The sequence below is a fragment of the Dermacentor albipictus genome, chromosome 1 (assembly GCF_038994185.2).
Source record: "Dermacentor albipictus isolate Rhodes 1998 colony chromosome 1, USDA_Dalb.pri_finalv2, whole genome shotgun sequence".
In the NCBI taxonomy this organism is placed as follows: domain Eukaryota; kingdom Metazoa; phylum Arthropoda; class Arachnida; order Ixodida; family Ixodidae; genus Dermacentor; species Dermacentor albipictus.
Genome location: NC_091821.1, coordinates 27,196,812 through 27,220,423, shown reverse-complemented (window position 1 = coordinate 27,220,423; position 23,612 = coordinate 27,196,812). Strand labels below are relative to the sequence as shown.

General features: G+C 50.3%; 1 protein-coding gene across 1 annotated transcript in view; it reads left to right on the top strand.

Annotated features, from left to right (window-relative positions):
- Window positions 1-734, top strand: part of LOC135909426 (histone-lysine N-methyltransferase SMYD3-like) — a 58,600-nt gene extending 57,866 nt beyond the window's left edge. The window contains exon 12 of the mRNA XM_065441382.2: window positions 348-734. Coding sequence (XP_065297454.1) covers window positions 348-455 — 108 coding nt within the window. The 3' untranslated portion in view covers window positions 456-734. The remainder of the gene's footprint in view (window positions 1-347) is intronic.
- Window positions 735-23,612: the final 22,878 nt, after the last annotated feature.

Sequence of the window (23,612 nt, the reverse complement as noted above, 5' to 3'; positions counted from 1 at the left end):
CAGTCCGAATACAGTTAAAACTAAAAAACAATAAGATAAAAATAGCTCAATATATCATGTAATTCGATATACCCGAGCTCGCCTATAACGAACTTAAACGAACTTTTCGGATGCGTTCATTATATACAAATTTATCAGCTGCAGTGGAAAAAGAAAAGCCAGGGAGGAAATCCTCTAGCGTTATCCCTCTGGGGAGTATTGTAGGACATCTGTGACCTGCACCGATATATTTCCAAACAGTCATTCAAGAGTACACCAATTTTAGCGTTGTTGGTTAAAGGCTAAGAAAACTCTGATTATGTTTCCTTCGTTCTTATATTTATTTTCTTTATTTTTCCTTTGACCAGGCAAGCTCAAGCATCTCGATCAGCCATGGTACGACACATGCGACTTATCGTGAACTTCAGCAACTCCGGAAGCTGAACCGCAGAGGCATTCCTGGTGGTTGTAAATGACTGCCTGCGACCGGACAGCGCTACGCACAGATCGACGTGCATGCACATTAGAAAAACAGTTTCTTACTGCGGTAGGATGACTAAATAAAAAGGCAGTATACGCCATGCCGTCAAATCTTAGTGTGAAGACGCAGGTTTGATATAAAAATCTCACGTGCGTGGTTTACACCACGTGTCTACGGACACATCCACTTTGGAAGCCTTGGACGTTTGGTCCCTCTTAATGTTTTTGTTCTATTGAAATAAAAGAAAAAGATAGGAGACTTAGACACCTTAAAATGTCGACGGCTGCTTATTTTCACGTAGCCATAATAGAAAGAAGTAATGTAAAATTAGAAGAAGCGACCCAAGTTCGGAAAATCAAGCACAAAGATGGCTAAAATCAGTTTGGGCTCTCAATGTTCTGGTGTGCGATTGTGAAGGGGAGAAGGTGTTTTCGCAAGTCTGCTCTGTGTAACCACGAAAACAGAACCAATAGATTCAGAGAATACCTGCTGGGGGACATATGATAAACCTGTACGCCAGTAACTTATACCTCAGTCCATACATGCGCGATAAGTGCGTCATTGAAGCTGAAGCCACCAATGGCACAGGTTTTCTTGAAATGGAGAACGCATTACGTTTAGAGACGCATCGGCAGAAAATACTGGTAACTTTAGCATGGGTGTGTACGTGATTGCCCAAGGATCAAGGGCGTTGCCCGTGCTGCACAGGGCCACATCGACATCAGAGAGCCTGTGCGCTAGGAGACGAGCGATGTCGAACTAGTGAGATCCGAGCCCGTTATACCGAACTCGCCATATCAGGAAGAAAGGATCAAAAAAGGAGAAGATAGAAGCAGCATACTTGTGCGGCCTTGCGGAATAAAAGTCCAAATTCTAGCGAAGCAGAGTTGTCTCCGAAAACGAGATCGCGGCGCCTGTCGCCAGTGTTGCAAGATAAAAAGTATGAATGAATGAATGAATGAATGAATGAATGAATGAATGAATGAATGAATGAATGAATTTATTTATTTTGAAAAGAATGGCTCGTTGTCTAACTGGAGACATGGGAGCTGAGTATGGGAGAAGAAGGTATGGGAACTGGGGATGTGACAGCAAGAATCTCCTCACAAAAGAATGGGCTTTTCTCACTTATGCATTAAAAATATAACGTTAAAATTACTTAAATTATGGGGTTTTACGTGCCAAAACCACAATCTGATTATGAGGCACGCTGTACTGGGGGACTCCGGAAATTTGGACCATCTGGGGTTCGTTAACATGCACGGGTGTTTTCGCATTTCGCCCCCATCGAAATGCGGCCGCCGTGGCCAGGATTCGATCCCGCGACCTCGTGCTAAAAAATATAACGTCTGTTGGTTTAAGAAAACAAAACTAGAAATAGTGCATAAACACGTTTAGAGGCGCTCCTGCGCCTTCGCGTATGCAATATTGAATAATCACGAGATAGATAAAGATAGAGCAATTTATTGTGATGGGAATGCTGAGAAGTCGGCCTGAATCGAAGTTCTAACTAGATTTACTCGACACTGGGGAAGCAGAATGGTAATAAAAATCAAATGTTCATGATGAGGACAACAAAATTGTGGTTTTAATGCAAATGAACAGTAAAGTCTCTTCGATGTCGCGAGACGACTCCTATACATTAATTCGACGACGTTCTAAGCAATAACCACAAAATCTTCCAGAGTATAGCATTGAAGCTAGGGGTGCTCGAGAGAGAGAGAGAAAGCAAGGGTAGGGAAGGCAGGGAGGTCAACCAGAACAGCATCCGGTTTGCTACCCTACACTGGGGGTGGGGGAAAGGGGAATAGAAAGAGGAAGAAAGGGAGAGAGTCAGCACTGAGTACATGTGGGAGGGACACCTTACACAATGACACTATAAGCGTTCTCTTAAGCCCGTGCACTTTAAGTACCGCACTAGTGCACGAATCGCTTTTCGAGCCAGTGACGGTTGTGGCCACGGTCCGAGTATCTTTGACTCGGTGAATGGTCTCGAGTCTAGTCTGTGTAAAGTTGCCCGCAGAGGGAGGCGGTGGACATCGTAGCGAGGGCAGGTACACAATACGTGCTCGATGGACTCCTCGCACCCACAGGAGTCGCACATCGGGCTCTCGGCCATTCCCATACGGTAGGAGTATGCGTTCGTGAACGCCACTCCCAACCACAAGCGACACAACAAGGTTGCTTCGCCGCGGGAAAGGCTAGGTGGCAGTTGTAGCCGTAGCGTGGGGTCCAGTTGACGTAATCTGCAATTGAAGCCACTTGATGTCCAGAGATCTTGGGACTTCTTGCGCGCAAGTAGGCGAAGTTCTCTGGCAGCGTCCGACCTCGCCAAAGGTGTTGGACGCGTCTTTGTATCTTCGTGGGCACACCGGGCAGCCTTGTCAGCTAGGTTGTTGCCGACGATGCCACAGTGAGCAGGAATCCACTGAAATACAATGTGGTGTCCTCTTTCCAGAGCATGGTGGTGCAGTTCCCTGATTTCAGATGTCATTTGCTCGTAAGTTCTGTGACGTAACGCGGACTTGATGCTATGAAGGGCTGCCTTGGAATCACAAAATACGACCCACTTCTCTGTTGGCTCTTCGGTGATGTACATCATAGCGGCATGGAGAGCTGCAAGTTCTGCCGATGTAGATGTAGTCGTGTGCGACAGTTTGAATTTAACTGTAACGTTCTTGGCTGGAACGACGAATGCGGCAGTTGAGCTGGTAGGTGAGGTTGAACCATCGGTATATATGTGTATGCGGTCATGATACGTCTGGTGCAGTAATAGGAGTGTAAGTTGCTTCAGAGCCGGCGATGGATGATTGGACTTTTTTGTAATTCCAGGAATATCAAAATTCACTTGAGGCTGTCGCAGGCACCACAGGGGGGAGGAAGGCTTCGCCGCCGGTGTAAAACTTGCTGGTATGTACTCTTGATGAGCGTTAATCATTCGTGAAAAGGTCGCTTGAGGTCTCTCGGCTGGTAGGGAGGCCAAATGGTGGTCGGGGATCCTTGACAGATGGCGAATGTGCGCTCTGAGAGAGTCGACAGCTACATGTGTCTGGATTGTATGGTCTCCTGCGATGGCAATTGTTGCTGCTGTTGACGTGCACCGAGGCAGCCCCAAACACGTGCGTAGGGCTTGACCTTGTATGCTCTCCAAGGTGCGAAAGTTCGTCTTGTATGCATTGGACAACACTGGTAGGCTGTAACGTAGGAGTCCGAGAAACAGAACCCTGTACAGCTGCAACATAGAATGGACTGGTGTACCCCAGTTTTTCCCGCATAGAAATTTGAAGACTTGAGCAATGGCGACTAGCTTCTTCTTCAGATAGACGCAGTGAGGGCTCCACGAGAGGTTGCGGTCAATGATGACGCCCAGAAACCGATGTGTCTTAACATAGAATACAGCTTGACCATTGATGGTAACAGGATACGATGACATTTGTTTCCGCGTAAAACCAAGTAATGCGCACTTCTCAGTAGACACACTGAGGCCTTGTTCTCGGAGATAAGAAGCCGTCATGGTTGCCGCCCGCTGAAGCCTGGCTCTTAGCTGAGGGCGAGTCACCGCAGAGGCCCAGATGCAAATGTCGTCGGCGTATATTGAGACATGTACTGTCTGCGGTAGGTAATCCACTAGTCCTACCAGGACGAGGTTGAACAAAATAGGGCTCAACACTCCACCTTGCGGCACACCACGGCAGATGTAATGGTCTGAAGTTGGGCCGTCTTCGGTCTGTAAGAAAAAACGCCTTTCAGTCAAATAGTCTTGAAGCCATTGATACATCCGGCCACCAACTCCAACAGCCTCAAGTGAGTTTAGTATGGCCTCATGGGTGACGTTATCATAGGCTCCTTTTATATCCAGAAAAAGTGCCGCAGACAGGCGCTTGAGGCTTTTTTTATTTTGGACCCATGTTACGATGTCAATGACGTTGTCTATGGACGTGCGACCCCGACGGAAGCCTGTCATGGCGTTCGGATAGATGTTGAATCGTTCTAGGTACCATTCCAATCGGGCAAGAATCATTCTTTCCATCACTTTGCCGACGCAGCTCGAAAGCGCAATCGGACGATATGATGAGATCTCAAGCGGTGACTTTCCAGGTTTCAGAATGGGGATCAAGCGGCTCGATTTCCATTGTTTAGGAACGGCGCCGTTCTGCCAAGACTCATTGTAGTAGTTGAGAAGCTCATCACGTGCCTCATGTCCAAGGTGGCATAGGGCAGCATACGTGATGCCATCAGGTCCTGGTGACGAAGAACGCCTGCAAGTCACCAACGCAGCATCGAGCTCTTCGAGTGAAAATAGCACGTTGATTTCTGGTACACGTGCCTCAGGGATGTCATTCAATGCTGCGTCAGTAATGATGGCCACGGACCCAGCAATCCGTGCGCAGAACTCTTCAGCCAATTGAAGTTCCGAGCGAAGTTGGTAGAGGGCCAGAGCAGCGAAGGGCTTCCTTTGATGCGGAGATGAGCGAAGACCCCTAACCGTTCTCCATATGTGCGAGAGCGATTTTCGGGGATCAAGCGACTGACAGAATGTTTTCCATCGCTTATCTTCCAATTTATCCATGCGACGCTGGATTTTCTTTTGTATGCGCCGTGAAGCCCTCAGATCCAAGACGGACTTCGTGCGCCGATACCTCCTCTCCGCCTGTCGGCGTGTCGCACGCAGCCTATCCAGTTCCACGTCCAAGTCTGTTCGCCTTGTTGACCTTGTAAGCGAGCACATGGACGTTTTCAATGCCTCTGCGATTGTTTCTTCGAAAGTGTGTGAGAGGCCTTCCCGACAAGTGTCATCCATATCCTTCTTAAATTTTGTCCAATCAACTGTACGCAACACAGTAGAGGAGCGTTGGTCAATTCCTCTAATCGTTATGTATGTTGGAATATGGTCGCTTCCATGTGTTTCTACGTCTGTAAACCATTGGACGCTCGAGGCAAAGCGCCGTGACACCAAAGTCAAGTCCAAGCAGCTACTGTAGGTCGTGCCTCGCAGAAATGTAGGGCTGCCGTCATTTACACAGCACAAATCATGGTCGGCAGCAAAGGAGGCAAGGCTCCTGCCTTTGGAGTCCATTTTAGTGCTTCCCCATAGCTGGTGATGCGCGTTGAAGTCACCTGTGATAACCCAGGGACCATTCTTCATTAGTAATATTTTCTTGAGTCGTTCGCCGTCAAAGTGACCCGCTGGGGATATGTAGGCACCAATTAGTGTAAATGACACATTCTTCTTTTGGACATTTAGGCAGACATATTGGTTGTCGTCATGAGGCTCTATTGCGTTAGCGACATATGTGAAGTCCGTGCGGATGTAGATGATCACTTTCGTGCTCGCACCGCGTGTGGACGAGACGAAAGATTCATAACCGGACAGTCTGAGTGGAGTTGATGTATTTGGTTCGCAAATGACCAGTATGGGGAAGCGATTTGTGAAAATGAATTGGCGAAAGTCTGATATACGGGTCCTTAGACCCCTGGCATTCCATTGAAAGATCGACGCACTTTTAAGTTCAGTGCGGAAGGGGACTATTGGTCGAGCCATGGTGCTTAAACGATGCTAGCAAGCACTGGATTTAGTGCATCCAGTATTTGCAGAGCGCTTCGAGCTGCTGGTGTTTGCAGCTTGTTCAGTATAATGCGCATTGTATTAATTAGCGATTGCAGCATATCAGCCACCTGCCTGTCTTGGTCGCACACATCGCCGACAGTAGACGTCGGGGGTTGTCCAGCGAAAGTTTGCTGTGATTCTGTTGGTGAATGTTGTCGTTTTGGTAGAGCCGGCCAAGATTCGGCAGATGTGGCCTTCTCAGTGGACTTGCTCTTCGCGGTCCTTTCCACATTGTCTGGCCTAGGCGGTGGAGGAGGAGGTGGTGTTGTAGGAAGTGGCATGCGCCTTCCTTGAGAAGCCTGTCTTGAGGAGCGCCGGTGACGTGAACGTCGCTTCCTGATTTTTTCGGCGGCTTCGCGATGAGATGAATGATCTCTCGCCATCTCTTTCAAGATGGCCATTTCCTTCTTAATATGTGGGCACTTCTTCGATGAAGCTTCATGCGATCCTCCGCAGTTTGAACACTTCACCACAGTCGCGCCACATTTATCTGCAGTGTGGGGCTCTCCGCAGCGGGGGCATGCTGCCTGATTTTCGCAGACGCTGCTCACGTGTCCCAGTTTCATGCATTTGCGGCACTGGAGAGGTTTCGCAATGAAAGGCCGCACTGCATGTCTGAAGTGTCCAACCTTGACATGCGAGGGTATATGTTTGCCCTTGAATGCTATTTTCACGCAGCGTGAACTGCCTAGCCGCTTAACATCAACGATGACCTCATCATTGGCTGGCTTGATAAGAATCGGCAAGTCGTTATTAAGGATGGCGACGTCTACGTCGTAGATAACGCCGGTGACTACGTCAGATCCCAGAGGGATGTAAGAGCGCACCTGAATGCCATCGAGGTCCGTTACGCTGCGTAGAGTGGTCAAAGCAGCCGCATGCTGGACATCAACCGCCAGAAGATTTTTTCGGGTGTTCACTCGAATGTCCGATATTTCATTTGACACCAAGGCTTCCAGTGACATCGACACAGATTGCCTGTTAAGTAGCTTCATGTTGACGTTGGGAAGCAGGGGCACAAAGATGATGGTATTGGCGTCCGGCCTCTGTGTCTGTCTCACTGTTTCCGTGCTTGACGATGAGGACGTCCTGGTGTTCCGTCGCTTCGCTCTGCGGCTCTGTACAAGCTGGAAGTCGTCATCGGAAGTGTCCTCACTGCTGAGAGAGTAGACATGGGTGTCCTCGCTGTCGGTGTCGCTCTGCTGACCGATCCGCTTCCTGGAGGCGGCCGCCGCTGACGCCGCCGTCGCCGGCAGACGTGCGGGGTCGTCCACTTCCATTGCGACTGAGCAGGGAGCGAGGACCAGCGGATGAACTTAGGTTTTCACAGAAATAACCCGGAGCTAGAAAGAACAGCGCTGTATCAAAAGACACTTCGTCGTCGTCCCAGGGGTGCTCGAATTCCGAAATATTGTATGCGAGTCGAAGCGGATATTCGAAAAATAATGACTTCGAATAAAGAGTCGAATATAAAATAAAGCAGCAAACTTTCTTTTTTTAGGGGAGAAAATAAACATACAGACTAAATGTTATATAAAAACTCTGCTATGAATCTGCCAATATACACGCAATTATATTGGAAGTTGGTCCAAATTGGCAGCCTAATTACGAACGTTAAAAATTGTAAAGAAACCACATCTGCTATAATTAACTCACAACGTTTATACAGGATATCAAACCGGATACTTGCGTGTTAATTAACTTCCTTGGTTTTCGTCTCACTCGCAAGCGGCACTTGAGACGCCGGGTAGACCATGACATGAGCCTTTCTTCACAGCGGGAAGGCTCTAGTAATCGCAGTCACCATTATCATTATCATCATCAACCTATTATTTCCATTGCGGGACCAAGGCTTCTCCTACCAATCTTCAGTTACCTGTTACCTAGCGTCAGCATACTTTATAATCATCATCGTCATCATCACCATCAGCATTATCGTCCTATTTTATGTCCACAGCAGGATGAAGGCCTGCGATCTCCAATTACTCCTGTCCTGCGCCAACTGATTCCAACTATAGCACCCGCGAATTTGCTAATTTCATCGCACTACCTAGTCTTCTGTCGTCATCTACTGCGCTTCCCTTGTATTGGTACCCATTCTGCAACCCTAAAGGCCCAACGGTTATCTAACCTGCGCATTACATGACTTGCCCAGCGCCATTTTTTTTCTCTTAATGTCAATTAGAATAACGGCTATACCCGTTTGCACTCTGATCCAAACCGCTCTCTTTGTCTCTCAAGGTTATGTCCAGCATTCTTCGTTCCATCGCTCTTTGTGCGGTCCCTAACTTGTTCCCAAGCTTCTTTGTCAGTCTCCAAGTCTCTGTCCCATATGTCAGCACCGGTAAAATGAACTGATTATACACCTTCCTTTTTAATGATAATCGTAAGCATCCAGTCAGGAACTGACAATGTCTGCCGTATGCGATTAAGCCTATTTTAATTCTTCTATGAATTTCTTTCTCGTGATCAGCGTTCTTTGTGATTAATTGATATAGGTAAACGTACTCATTCACAGACTCTAGAGGCTGACTGGCGATCCTGAACTATTGTTCCCTTGCCCGGTTATTCATCATTATCTTTGTCTTCTGCATATTAGTCTTCAACCCCACTCTCACACTCTCACTGTTAAGGTCCTCAATCATTTCTTGTAACTCGTCTGCAGTGTTGCTGAATAGAAAAATGTCATCGGCAAACAGAAGGTTGCTGAGGTATTCGCCGTCGACCCTTACTTCTAAACCTTCCCAGTTTAATAGCTTGAATATTTCTTCCAAGCTCGCAGTGAATAGCATTGGAGAGGTTGTGTCTCCTTGTCTGACTCCTTTCTTTATAGGTATCTTCCTACTTTGTGTAGAATTAAGGCGGCTGTGGAATCTCTGTAGATATTTTTTCAAGGTACTTACGTCAGCGGTCTGTTCTCCTTGATTACGCAATGCTTCTATGTCTGCTGGTTTCTCTACTGAATGAAATGGATGGATGGATGAATAACTTTATTGAGGTCCCTCGGTGCGCGCGATTAGCGTGAAGCGGGCCGCTCTCACAAATGCCTTTTCGTAACCTATGAAAGCCATATATAGAGGCTGATTGTACTCTGCGGATTTCTCGACTACCTGATTGATGACAAGGATGTGATCCATTGTAGAGTATCCCTCCCAGAAACCTGCCTGTTCCCTTGGTTGACTAAAGTCTGGCGTTGCCCTTATTCTATTGGAGATTATCTTGGTGAGTATTTTATACAATACTGGGAGTAAGCTAATGTACCTATAATTTTTCAAATCTTTAACGTCTCCCTTTTTGTAGATAGTATAATGTTTGCATTCTTCCAGTTTTCTGCGACCCTTGCAGTCGATAGACACTTCGTAATAGAGCCGCCAGTTTTCCAAGCATTATGTCTCCTCCATCTTTGTTAAATCGACTGTTATTCCATCTTCTGCCGCTCTTCCCCATTTCATGTCCAATTGCAAGGCTTTTCTGACCTCATCGCTAGTTATAGGAGGAGTTTCTGTATCCTGTTCATCACTGTTTCGAATGGCGTTATCCTGAACCCTCTAGGTACTGTACAGGTTAGTATAGAATTATTCCGCTGCTTTTATTATACCTCGAGATTGCTGATCATATTACCCCGCTTGTTCTTTCAGTACATACATCTTGTTTTGTCCTATGCCAAGTTTCCTTCTCACTGATTTCAGGCTGCGTCCATTTCTTACGGCTTCTTCAGTCTTTCTCGCGTTATAATTTCGAATATCCCTTATTTTCGCTTTGTTGATCAGTTTTGACAGCTCCGAGAATTCTATCTTATCTCTTGAGTTGGACACTTTCATTCTTTGTCGTTTATTTATTAGGTCCTTTGTTACATGGGAGAGCGTGCCTATACTGGTTGCCTTGGTGCCTTGCCTCCCACTTGAATTGATGCCTCTGAAGCCAGTCTATAGTTACGGTTTCATTGATTATCTCTATGTCATCTTCATCTCTCTGTTCTAAGGCTGCATATTTGTTTGCAAGCACCAGCCTGAATTTGTCTGCTTTTACCCTTGCTGCCTCTAGGTCGACCTGTTTCTTCTTGGCCAATTTTGATCTTTCTCTCTTCAAATTGAGGTGAATCCTAACCCTCCCTAACCTATGATCACTGTATTTTACCCTACCTATCACTTCTACATCCTGCACTATGCTGGGATTGGCATAAAATATGAAATCAATTTCATTTCTTCTTTCACTATTAGGGCTTTTCCAGGTCCACTTTCTGTTGCTACGCTTCTTGAAAAAGGCGTTCATTATTCTCAGCTTATTCCTTTCTGCGAATTCTACCAGCATTTCTGCTCTAGCGTTCCTAGAATCGACGCCGTAGTTGCCAATTGCCTGCTCACCAGCCTGCTTTTTCCCCACTTTTGCACTGAAGTCGCGCATTACTACAGTATACTGAGCTCGCACTTTTCTCATCGCTAATTCAACATCTTCATAAAACTGATCTACTTTATCATCATCGTGACTTGATTTTGGAGTGTGGGCGTGTGCTACCTTTAATCTATACCTCTTGTTAACTTTGACTACGACCACTGCTGCCCTTTCATTAATGCTGCAGAATTCGTCGATGTTGCCCGCTATGTCCTTATGGATTAGAGAATCCGACCCCGTATTGCTTCTTATCTGGGAGACCTCTATATCCGAAGACATGGTCGTTAGTCAGCACTGTATAAGCCTCACCAGTTTTTCCAATCTCACTAAGGCCGATGATATCCCAAACAATGTCTGACAGTTCCTCAAAGAGTCCTGCTAAGCTAGCCTCACTCGACAGAGTTTGGCTGTTAAAGGTTACCAGGATCAGTTTCCATTGGCGGCCTGTCCGGGTGCAGAGATTCTTAGCACCCTCTGCTGCGTTACAGGTCTGACCACTGCCTTGGTCAGGTGCTCCGCAGCTGCTGGAGACTGAGGGCCATGTGTTAATTGTTGGAATCATGAGGGAGGGGGTGGCCGAATACTGCACCAAGTAGGCCAATTCCTGTTCTGGTAGGGAGAGTTTTTGTTGAAACTTAGTGGGTCTTCCTAATTTGGTTGTACCTGGATTAGTACAGCCTCACTCGCTCTCGGCATCTTTTGCCGGTGTCAAGCGTCACTCCAAGCGTTTCAGATTTCAACATCACCACTCCATGCATCTAATGCTGTGCAGCTCACAAACATTTTCTGTTTTTTGCATAAAATCTGGCAATTTAATATATTTGCTCTACGCACCACATTACCAGCCCAACTCCCGTTCTTCGCAGTGATGTTCAGCCATAATCGAATATTCGAGAAAATAGTAATAATTAACATTACACTATCGAATCATATGCATCGATTCGAAGTGTTGTGTTCACATCACGATATGTTACGCACGTTGTGGTTATCTAGTGGCGGTGATAAACGAGTGAACACCAATGCGCATGTTTAACTGGGGGCCACTTGTTTAAATGGGCTTGCGCGCTACAATAATGCTTGAGTGTGTTTTGAGGCTGTCCGTTGGCATGTCGGAATAAAGGGCTCGAAAAAGCATGTCTCTGTTTTGAAGATACAACATGACTGGCGACGAGGATGCGATCCCAACAGAAGCCTCCGAGACTAAAGCTACCAAGGGCGCCTAGCTGGGCAAGATTTCAGTGTTCGATCCGGACGGCGGGAACTGTGACATTTTCTTCGAGCATTTCGAGTGCTTCGTCGCTGCGAACGACATCGCAGAGAACAAGAAGTTGCAAGTGCTCCTGACGTCCATCGGGGAGAAAGCATACGTCACGCTCAGGAGCCTTCTTCCGCCGAAGACGCCTACCTAGGACACGTCATCGCCACGTCGAGAAAGCACTACACCCCGGAAAGCTCCATGGTCAGGGAAAGCTATCGTTTCAACCGAAGGAAACAACAGCCACAAGAAAATATCAGCGACTTCATAGTAGCTAGACTCAAGAAATTCGCAGCAACATGTGAATTTGTTACAGTTTTCAAGTCCTGCCAAAATTTTTTTCTTTAAACGTGAGGTTTTACGTGCCAAAACCACGATCTGATTATGAGGCTCGCCGTAGTGGTTCCGGAATAATTTGGACCACCTGGAGTTCTTTAACATGCACCTAAATCTAAGTACACAGGTGTTTTCGCATTTTTCCCTCATTGAAATGCGGTCGCCGTGGCCGGGATTCGATCCCGTGACCTCGCGCTTAGCAGCCCAACAACATAGCCACTAAGCAACCACGGTGGGTGTAAGCCCCGCGAGATCGTCTCATCGCTTATGTTCCGACGCCGTACGCTGCCGGCTCTACGCCTGACGCCGAACTAGCCCGGGACCGCACCTGCGCTATTATAGCAGCCATGGAATCGGCTGCCGGGAAATGGGAAATGGTGGCGAACCTCGCATCGAAGACACCAGTTGAGAGCGACGTTCACTGTGTGGGAGATATGGGGTTCTCCTCCGTACTCTTGGGACAAAGGAACGACAACACAGTAGTGCAAACAATCACAAGGGCATTTATTGCACCTTTCATAGATCAACGCCTGCTAGCCGAGTTGCTATCCACAAAACATGCCGATGGGCGCGCGACAAATCTAGAAGTCCGACTCACCGCGACCGGAAGCGAGCGAATATGTTCGCCCCATGCTGGATCCCAACGCCTGGTCGTTCGCGTGTTCGGTCACGCCAACGGTGGTGCGTTCGAAGGCGGCCACGCGAGGCGGTCTCGCAGAAGCATGGGTCGGCGCGCACGCGGGAGACGTCCCCGCCGTGCGCCGACCCGCCGGGAAAGAGGGTCGCTGCACGTGTGGCACGGCACGTCCGTCCCGCTTGCTGTCTCGAACCCAAAGAGGGCAAGCGCCTTCCTTTCGGCGCCCAAGTAACCTCGCGGCGTTAGCAGCGCAACACTCGCGCCATCTCTCGCACTGCGCTTCAACCACTTCGACCGCGCGGGCGTCACGCAGGCCACGCAGCGAAGCGGGAGTACAGGAGACGCGCTATGCGGGAAAAACATCAGGGGAGGCGCGAGGGTCGCGCATCCCCACAACTGACACAAGGAAACAACAACGACGCAGCGGCACGTATCCAGTGTGGACTACGCCAGGACTGCCACGTCGAAAACTGTGTCAACAACCATTCAACTAGAGACTAAGAGGTGTCATCGCTGCGGTGGGCGTTACTCTCCTGTAAGTTGGCCTTTCATGAACAGCCGGCGTTTTAAATGTAAGAAGAAAGGAGATGTAGCCAAAATGTGCAAAACAAGGCCTAATCATTTCGTAGAGAATGGTGCAGCGCAGGATGAATGGTTAACCCTGTCACACAGACCGAAAGTCTCGCACGCCTGCCACTGTAGTACATTTGCTAGTAAACAGAAAAGAGATTCCGATTGAGCTCTATACAGGCGCAGCTGTATCAGTAATGTGCGAAGCAGACTGCTTAAAGCACTTTCCCGGCGGAAGTTTCAGGGAAACAGATGTAAGCCTAGTTACCTACATTGGCACGCCTGTCATGCTAAAAGGTATCGTTGATGTCTATGTAAAATACCACGACCAGCGCGTTCGTTTGCTACTGGTGATTGATACCACAGGGGCCCGAATGACAAAATTATAAGGTCGTGAGTGAGTAATGAAAACAGAACTAGACTGGCCGATTGTAGTACGGGTGAAGAACGTCTGTGATGAAGCACAGCCCAATGATAAGTGCCGTGAGCTATTTCAACCAGGATACGGTGCCATTGAGCGTTTAACGCTATTGGCGCCGAGGAGTTACGGAGTCGCCCTCTATCGGAAGCGCCTCGCTGGCGTAGTATGAGGGATCACGTGGCGCGCTCCTCATAGGTTTTGCTGTCAGCGCTCACTGAAAACACCACGCGCGAGCTCTCCCGGACATTTCTGTAAGTACTTCCGAAACGAGAGAAGTTTCTTACTGTCTAAATAATAATCTTTCGCAAACTGAAAGCACACAATCGTTTACAGCCGCGATCTCTTTACCGAATACGTACAGTGAACGCCACTGCGCGCGGTCGCCGCGATGGAGTCTCCCGAACCGGCTTCTTGCGTGAAAGGTAGGTAAACGCTGAGAGCAAACTATGTGAAATATGTTCTTATAGTGTTTGTATAACTAAATGGAGCGTAATAGAATGAAGCCTCAATGCAGCGATCGCGCAGATTCGCCGCGACCGACTGCGCGTCTGCATGCTTGTCCGCGCACTGTTTCGCTTTCTCCGCGCGCGCGTTTTCGCACCGTGCCATGAGCTTAAGGCCGCAGAATATGAACATTTGACAGTATACAAGCAACCATTGTTGCGTGGGCGCTATCAAAGCTGTTCAAAAATAATTTCATTGTAGAGACTTGACGCCTACGGGACTGTGATGTGCCGTCGCGACGATTCAATCTTTTTTTTTCTTCTAAATTCTTTGACCTTTCAATGCTATTTCTTGAGTTGCGTCGCACTGTATGTTTATCGGCGTTCTCAGCGCGCAATTTCCCGCTGCTCCTTTTTTGTAATCCAGCGCATTAATTCATAACACAAACATGACCATATGCCATGCTTTCTTTAAATGTGCTTCTTACCGCTGCCTTTCCACTCCACTGAACTTGCCAGTATCTATAATATCACAAGTTCATAGACTAAACCGTCATGACATTAGTCGGGCAGCGGACTCGCGCGAGCGTCTCAGTGCGCGTTTTCAGAACGTCGCGGACCGGGCGCCGTAGCAGAAATCTTCCTCGCGTCTTGGCTTGCTGCATACCCGAGTTGTAGCCGATGACTGTTTACCGGTTTTATGTTTCGCGAGCCAAGCTTCACCCAGCTTGTCCTGCGGCTACGTGCGAATAAGGCTGACACCGGCCTCCGTTACGTACGTCCGGCCCTGCGGTACCGAGCAGTAGCCTACCATATCGCGCGCCTTCAAAGGCAGCCACTACCTATTGTAGTGCTTTCAAGCGTTGTAAAGGAGACACTCGAAGCGGGAAAATTTCGCCACTAAATGAAAACCGCAGCGTACGAGGGAATTTAAGCTCGTTTTCAGCTCGCTTCGGCGCGCCCGAAGCAGCCGACGCGGCCGCTATGTCCACGTGATCCCTCCTAGCACGTCACGCCGACGGTGGCGCCAGCTTTTCCAGTGGTGGAGCTCGAGGCCAATAGCATTGTTCTTAAGGAATGCATTACTCCCGATTTTTGTGTAAAGCGAGACCAGTGCCATACGCTTTACGCGAGCAGGATAGAAAAAAAGTTGCTTAATATGGAAAAGGAAAACATTATGTACCGTGTAAGGTACAGTACTTGGACGACCCCACTAGTGATAGTACTTAAAAAGAATAATAGGATTCGACTGCTCGATGATAAAAGTAACCATCAATCCTATAATAGAAGTTGACCATTACCTCTGCCTGATGATATTTTCACCACCTTGCAAGGAGGATCTGTGTTTTCTGTTCTTGACCTGAGCAAGGCTTATCTGCAGCTTGAATTAGATGAGCACGCTCAGGAACTGCTCACAGTCAACGCGCATATGGGCCTTTTTCGTTACCGGCACTTACCTTATGGTGTAGCCTGTGCAACGACCGCATTTCAGTCTGTGATTGACCATATCCTGCGTGGCTTGCAGGACATAGCCAGCTATCTTGATGTAATCATGGCGGGAGGGACCTACGATCAGTGCTGTGAAAAAGCTGAGCAAGTACTCATGCGCCCGAGCCAACACGATATCAAGGCCAATGCGGAAAAGTCCAACTTGTTCCAACAAAGAGTAACATATTTGGGACACGAAGTAGACAGCAATGGGTTACATCCAACCAGTGATAAGGGCCATAAAGAATGCGCCCAAACCGCAAAATATCACGCAATTAAACTCCTTCTTTTTTTCCTTTGGTCAACTTTTACGCAAAATTCTTGCCAAATGTAGCTCGGTATTGCGGCCTCTGCAAAACTTCGCAGGGAGTGGCGCTGGTCCCGTCAATGCAACGATGCTTTCAACAAGTGCAAAACGTTGTCGACGGATGAAAGTGTGCTTGAGATATGTGATGTGGCAAAATAAATTCAGCTGACGTGTGACGCTTCCGAGTATGGCTTAGGACCTGTACCATAGCTGTACTGCCGCATGTAGTCAATGGCGAAGAGAAGCCTATTGCTTTCGCGTCGAGATCGTTGTCGGTGCCCGAGCGTAACTACGGACAAATAGAAAAAGAGGCACATAGCATCGTCTAAGTGGAGTGAAAAAAATCCACAGGTATCTCTATGGCAGGGCATTTGAAGTTTTAAGGGATCACCAACCACTGACGGTGCTGTACGATCGACGCTGCGGTGCCGTTGCAACCGCCAGGGTGCACAGATGGCTGACATTTCTGGCAGAATATCGTCACAAGATTACGCGTAAGCCAGGTACGGCCATCACTCATGCTGATGCTTTGTCACGACAACCACTGTCTGAGGTAGAACAGAAAGACACGATTTGTTATTTCTCCACAATGTCAGATCACCAGCGGAAATGTTTCTGCGACGCAATCTGAGGACCCGCTTATCGTTACTATGACCAGATACGCGACCAATTCTTCACGCGAGCAGGATAGAAAAAAAGTAGCTTAATATGGAAAAGGAAGACATTATGTACCGTGTAAGGTACAGTACTTGAGCGATCCCACTAGTGATAGTACTTAAAAATAATAATAGGATTCAACTGCTCGATGATTAAAATCACCGTCAATCCTATCGTAGAAGTTCACCATTACCTCTGCCTGAGGATATTTTCATCACCTTGCAAGGCGGAGCCGTGTTTTCGGTTCTTGACTCAAGTAAGGCTTATTTGCAGTTTCCACTTTTACTGACCAAGCAGTGAAAGCGGAAACATGCACCTACAAGCGTCGCGCAGTTTTTTTTCCGCTCTTTTGCTGTGAATGACTGCGTACTTGTACGATCAATGTGAGGGGAGGCTGGATTGTTGCTGGGCAAAGTGCTGGCGGTCAAATCCACATACCCTAAGTATTGGTGGGAAGTTGTGCGCGATATGTGCATTCCGATCATTTGCGCCACTCATGCCTGGAACCGGACAAAGAGCCAGCTGAGGACTACGAGTTCAAACTACCCCATGTGCCCGAAGAACGTGACCCAAATGCTTTGACGTCGACGGTTCCCCCACCTGCACAACAACAGTCAAGCACGGAGCGCACGCAGCAATCTGAAATGACGACGCTCCGAAGAAGCATGCCGGCAACGCCGTCCTCCTGATAGCTGGGGTTACGGCCGTACTTAATGTATATGCGAGAAAGCGAATGTTGTGTTCACATCGCGATATGTTACACGTGTTGTGGTTATCGAGTGGCAGTGATAAACGAGTGAAACCAACGCGCATGTGTAACCGAGGGCCACTTGTTTAAATGGGCGTGCGCGCTATACAATAATGATTGACTATTTTGTGGCTGCCCGTTGACATGCCGGAATGAAGGACTCGAGAAATCATTTCTCTGTTCTGAAGATTGTGGGGTCTCACCTGTGCTCTTGGGACAAAGGAACGACAACACAGTAGTGGAAACAATCACAAGGACATTTATTGCACCTTCCATACACTAATGCCTGCTAGCCGAATCGCTGTCCACAGAACATGTCGATAGGCACGCCACAAATCTAGGAATTCAGACTCGCTGCGACTGAATATCGAGCGAATATGTTCACCCGAACGGTGACGCCAATGGTGCTGATATAATTTTCCGCAAAACACATTCATAAAGCTCCGTATCGCTTGCGTGTGTAATTTACTGAAAATTCCATAATTAGGCCTGTGCCTTCGAAGTTTACCAAAATATTACCCATAACTCGCCCTTTATTTTTCGCCAAATATAAACAAAATGCCTTGTCCACCGAGGACATCGCTGAAACTAAGTCGGAACATGTTACGACGCCTGAAAACAGGAAAAGAAAGAGAAACGACGGCTCAGTAATTATTTGCAACGCTTCTAACCGTACCAGGAACGTAAAACTTTTGTCGCAGATTGCAGTTACCATGTCCCCCCTCCCCATCCCACAATATAAGCCTGTTGTAAACTACAACTATGTTGGTACAATGGGACGCATAACTGATAGCGGCCATGTATCACACGCTCTAGCACTTGAATAAGAATTTTTTTACGAAGGCTGTGTTTGATCCAACCGCATTTAATTTCGCAGAGTTTCCATAGTGTACTACCACATTTCTCCAAATTTGGTCTTGGCGGCTTTTACAGTGCTGCCAGGACAGCGGGCTCTTTTCTTCCCCGCACGTTAGAAACGCTCAAACACTCATGAGTGCTTGCATACGTAATTTATGGCGAAGCCCTCAATTATCCATTTATTTTGAGCTTCACCTACAGATCACTCATTAACTTGTCCTTACAGTCACCAAACATAATGACGCTGCCAGTCCTTTAGTTCAGTGAGGCCACCAGGAGAAACTACTATATCCCACATGAAAAAAAAGTAAGGTTACAAAATGAGGGTTCAATAATTGTTCGTAACGCTTCTAAATAAGCCAGATACGTTAAAGCTACGCGGCACATTGCACTTAACATGCTACATAATCCTTCAAAGTATAAAATCTCCCACGCACAGAATTCTCTTGGGACTTTGGGAAATTTAGCTAATGTTACGATTGGCGTGTAATACCCCGGGCAAAAAGGATGCTCAACCACGATGCCTCACCGAAACGGAGGGTGGATTCCTAATTTGCTGTGGTTGTCTCGAGTGGTTACCGGTCTGGCAGGTGCACTGAAGTACTTACAGGCACCTTCGTGTGTGTTCATGCCTAAGCGAAACGAAGGATGGATTACTAATTTGCTATGGTTGTCTCGAGTGGATGCCGGACTGGCGGACGCCCCGCAGTGTTTACAGGCCCCTTAGTGTGTGTGTGTGAAAACCCTTTCCGCGAAGTTTCATCGCTTTCCGCGAACCAGACAGGACCCCCGGGCTGCCGCCAGCGGAGGCACGCTCGTAAGAAGTCAACTGGGAGAATGTATAAGCCACCATCCACAACCAGACGCCCTTTCCGCGAACCAACAACGCGCGAAAGAGAAGGGATCAGCTGCCTACGATTCCCAGGACCCGCGGATAGCCACCAGCGGAGATAAGCAAGTGCGAACGTCACCTGGGACAGGGTGCAACAGCCCATCCACAACCAGACGCCCTTTCCGCGAACCAACAACGCGCGAAAGAGAAGGGCTCAGCCGCCTACGATCCCCGACGCACGTGTAGCCGCCAGCGGAGATAAGCAAGCGCGAACGTCACCTGGAACAGGGTGCAACAGCCCATCCACAACCAGACGCCCTTTCCGCGAACCAACAACGCGCGAAAGAGAAGGGATCAGCTGCCTACGATTCCCAGGACCCGCGGGTAGCCACCAGCGGAGATAAGCAAGTGCGAACGTCACCTGGGACAGGGTGCAACAGCCCCTCTACAACCAGACGCCCTTTCCGCGAACCAACAACGCGCGAAAGAGAAGGGCTCAGCCGCCTACGATCCCCGACGCACGTGTAGCCGCCAGCGGAGATAAGCAAGCGCGAACGTCACCTGGGACAGGGTGCAACAGCCCCTCTACAACCAGACGCCCTTTCCGCGAACCAACAACGCGCGAAAGAGAAGAGATCAGCTGCCTACGATTCCCAGGACCCGCGGGTAGCCACCAGCGGGGATAAGCAAGTGCGAACGTCACCTGGGACAGGGTGCAACAGCCCCTCTACAACCAGACGCCCTTTCCGCGAACCAACAACGCGCGAAAGAGAAGGGCTCAGCCGCCTACGATCCCCGACGCACGTGTAGCCGCCAGCGGAGATAAGCAAGCGCGAACGTCACCTGGAACAGGGTGCAACAGCCCATCCACAACCAGACGCCCTTTCCGCGAACCAACAACGCGCGAAAGAGAAGGGATCAGCTGCCTACGATTCCCAGGACCCGCGGGTAGCCACCAGCGGAGATAAGCAAGTGCGAACGTCACCTGGGACAGGGTGCAACAGCCCCTCTACAACCAGACGCCCTTTCCGCGAACCAACAACGCGCGAAAGAGAAGGGCTCAGCCGCCTACGATCCCCGACGCACGTGTAGCCGCCAGCGGAGATAAGCAAGCGCGAACGTCACCTGGGACAGGGTGCAACAGCCCCTCTACAACCAGACGCCCTTTCCGCGAACCAACAACGCGCGAAAGAGAAGAGATCAGCTGCCTACGATTCCCAGGACCCGCGGGTAGCCACCAGCGGGGATAAGCAAGTGCGAACGTCACCTGGGACAGGGTGCAACAGCCCCTCTACAACCAGACGCCCTTTCCGCGAACCAACAACGCGCGAAAGAGAAGGGCTCAGCCGCCTACGATCCCCGACGCACGTGTAGCCACCAGCGGATATAAGCAAGTGCGAACGTCACCTGGGACAGGGTGCAACAGCCCCTCTACAACCAGAAGCCCTTTCCGCGAACCAACAACGCGCGAAAGAGAAGGGCTCAGCCGCCTACGATCCCCGACGCACGTGTAGCCGCCAGCGGATATAAGCAAGTGCGAACGTCACCTGGAACAGGGTGCAACAGCCCATCCCCAACCAGACGCCCTTTCCGCGAACCAACAACGCGCGAAAGAGAAGGGATCAGCTGCCTACGATTCCCAGGACCCGCGGGTAGCCACCAGCGGAGATAAGCAAGTGCGAACGTCACCTGGGACAGGGTGCAACAGCCCCTCTACAACCAGACGCCCTTTCCGCGAACCAACAACGCGCGAAAGAGAAGGGCTCAGCTGCCTACGATTCCCAGGACCCGCGGGTAGCCACCAGCGGAGATAAGCAAGTGCGAACGTCACCTGGGACAGGGTGCAACAGCCCCTCTACAACCAGACGCCCTTTCCGCGAACCAACAACGCGCGAAAGAGAAGGGCTCAGCCGCCTACGATCCCCGACGCACGTGTAGCCGCCAGCGGAGATAAGCAAGCGCGAACGTCACCTGGAACAGGGTGCAACAGCCCATCCACAACCAGACGCCCTTTCCGCGAACCAACAACGCGCGAAAGAGAAGGGATCAGCTGCCTACGATTCCCAGGACCCGCGGGTAGCCACCAGCGGGGATAAGCAAGTGCGAACGTCACCTGGGACAGGGTGCAACAGCCCCTCAACAACCAGACGCCCTTTCCGCGAACCAACAACGCGCGAAAGAGAAGGGCTCAGCTGCCTACGATTCCCAGGACCCGCGGGTAGCCACCAGCGGAGATAAGCAAGTGCGAACGTCACCTGGGACAGGGTGCAACAGCCCCTCTACAACCAGACGCCCTTTCCGCGAACCAACAACGCGCGAAAGAGAAGGGCTCAGCCGCCTACGATCCCCGACGCACGTGTAGCCGCCAGCGGAGATAAGCAAGCGCGAACGTCACCTGGAACAGGGTGCAACAGCCCATCCACAACCAGACGCCCTTTCCGCGAACCAACAACGCGCGAAAGAGAAGGGATCAGCTGCCTACGATTCCCAGGACCCGCGGGTAGCCACCAGCGGAGATAAGCAAGTGCGAACGTCACCTGGGACAGGGTGCAACAGCCCATCCACAACCAGACGCCCTTTCCGCGAACCAACAACGCGCGAAAGAGAAGGGATCAGCTGCCTACGATTCCCAGGACCCGCGGATAGCCACCAGCGGAGATAAGCAAGTGCGAACGTCACCTGGGACAGGGTGCAACAGCCCCTCTACAACCAGACGCCCTTTCCGCGAACCAACAACGCGCGAAAGAGAAGGGATCAGCTGCCTACGATTCCCAGGACCCGCGGATAGCCACCAGCGGAGATAAGCAAGTGCGAACGTCACCTGGGACAGGGTGCAACAGCCCCTCTACAACCAGACGCCCTTTCCGCGAACCAACAACGCGCGAAAGAGAAGGGCTCAGCCGCCTACGATCCCCGACGCACGTGTAGCCGCCAGCGGAGATAAGCAAGCGCGAACGTCACCTGGAACAGGGTGCAACAGCCCATCCACAACCAGACGCCCTTTCCGCGAACCAACAACGCGCGAAAGAGAAGGGATCAGCTGCCTACGATTCCCAGGACCCGCGGATAGCCACCAGCGGAGATAAGCAAGTGCGAACGTCACCTGGGACAGGGTGCAACAGCCCATCCACAACCAGACGCCCTTTCCGCGAACCAACAACGCGCGAAAGAGAAGGGCTCAGCCGCCTACGATCCCCGACGCACGTGTAGCCGCCAGCGGAGATAAGCAAGCGCGAACGTCACCTGGAACAGGGTGCAACAGCCCATCCACAACCAGACGCCCTTTCCGCGAACCAACAACGCGCGAAAGAGAAGGGATCAGCTGCCTACGATTCCCAGGACCCGCGGATAGCCACCAGCGGAGATAAGCAAGTGCGAACGTCACCTGGGACAGGGTGCAACAGCCCATCCCCAACCAGACGCCCTTTCCGCGAACCAACAACGCGCGAAAGAGAAGGGATCAGCTGCCTACGATTCCCAGGACCCGCGGATAGCCACCAGCGGAGATAAGCAAGTGCGAACGTCACCTAGGACAGGGTGCAACAGCCCCTCTACAACCAGACGCCCTTTCCGCGAACCAACAACGCGCGAAAGAGAAGGGCTCAGCCGCCTACGATCCCCGACGCACGTGTAGCCGCCAGCGGAGATAAGCAAGCGCGAACGTCACCTGGAACAGGGTGCAACAGCCCCTCTACAACCAGACGCCCTTTCCGCGAACCAACAACGCGCGAAAGAGAAGAGATCAGCTGCCTACGATTCCCAGGACCCGCGGGTAGCCACCAGCGGGGATAAGCAAGTGCGAACGTCACCTGGGACAGGGTGCAACAGCCCCTCAACAACCAGACGCCCTTTCCGCGAACCAACAACGCGCGAAAGAGAAGGGCTCAGCTGCCTACGATTCCCAGGACCCGCGGGTAGCCACCAGCGGAGATAAGCAAGTGCGAACGTCACCTGGGACAGGGTGCAACAGTCCCTCTACAACCAGACGCCCTTTCCGCGAACCAACAACGCGCGAAAGAGAAGGGCTCAGCCGCCTACGATCCCCGACGCACGTGTAGCCGCCAGCGGAGATAAGCAAGCGCGAACGTCACCTGGAACAGGGTGCAACAGCCCATCCACAACCAGACGCCCTTTCCGCGAACCAACAACGCGCGAAAGAGAAGGGATCAGCTGCCTACGATTCCCAGGACCCGCGGTTAGCCACCAGCGGAGATAAGCAAGTGCGAACGTCACCTGGGACAGGGTGCAACAGCCCCTCTACAACCAGACGCCCTTTCCGCGAACCAACAACGCGCGAAAGAGAAGGGCTCAGCCGCCTACGATCCCCGACGCACGTGTAGCCGCCAGCGGAGATAAGCAAGCGCGAACGTCACCTGGAACAGGGTGCAACAGCCCATCCACAACCAGACGCCCTTTCCGCGAACCAACAACGCGCGAAAGAGAAGGGATCAGCTGCCTACGATTCCCAGGACCCGCGGGTAGCCACCAGCGGAGATAAGCAAGTGCGAACGTCACCTGGGACAGGGTGCAACAGCCCCTCGATAACCAGACGCCCTTTCCGCGAACCAACAACGCGCGAAAGAGAAGGGCTCAGCCGCCT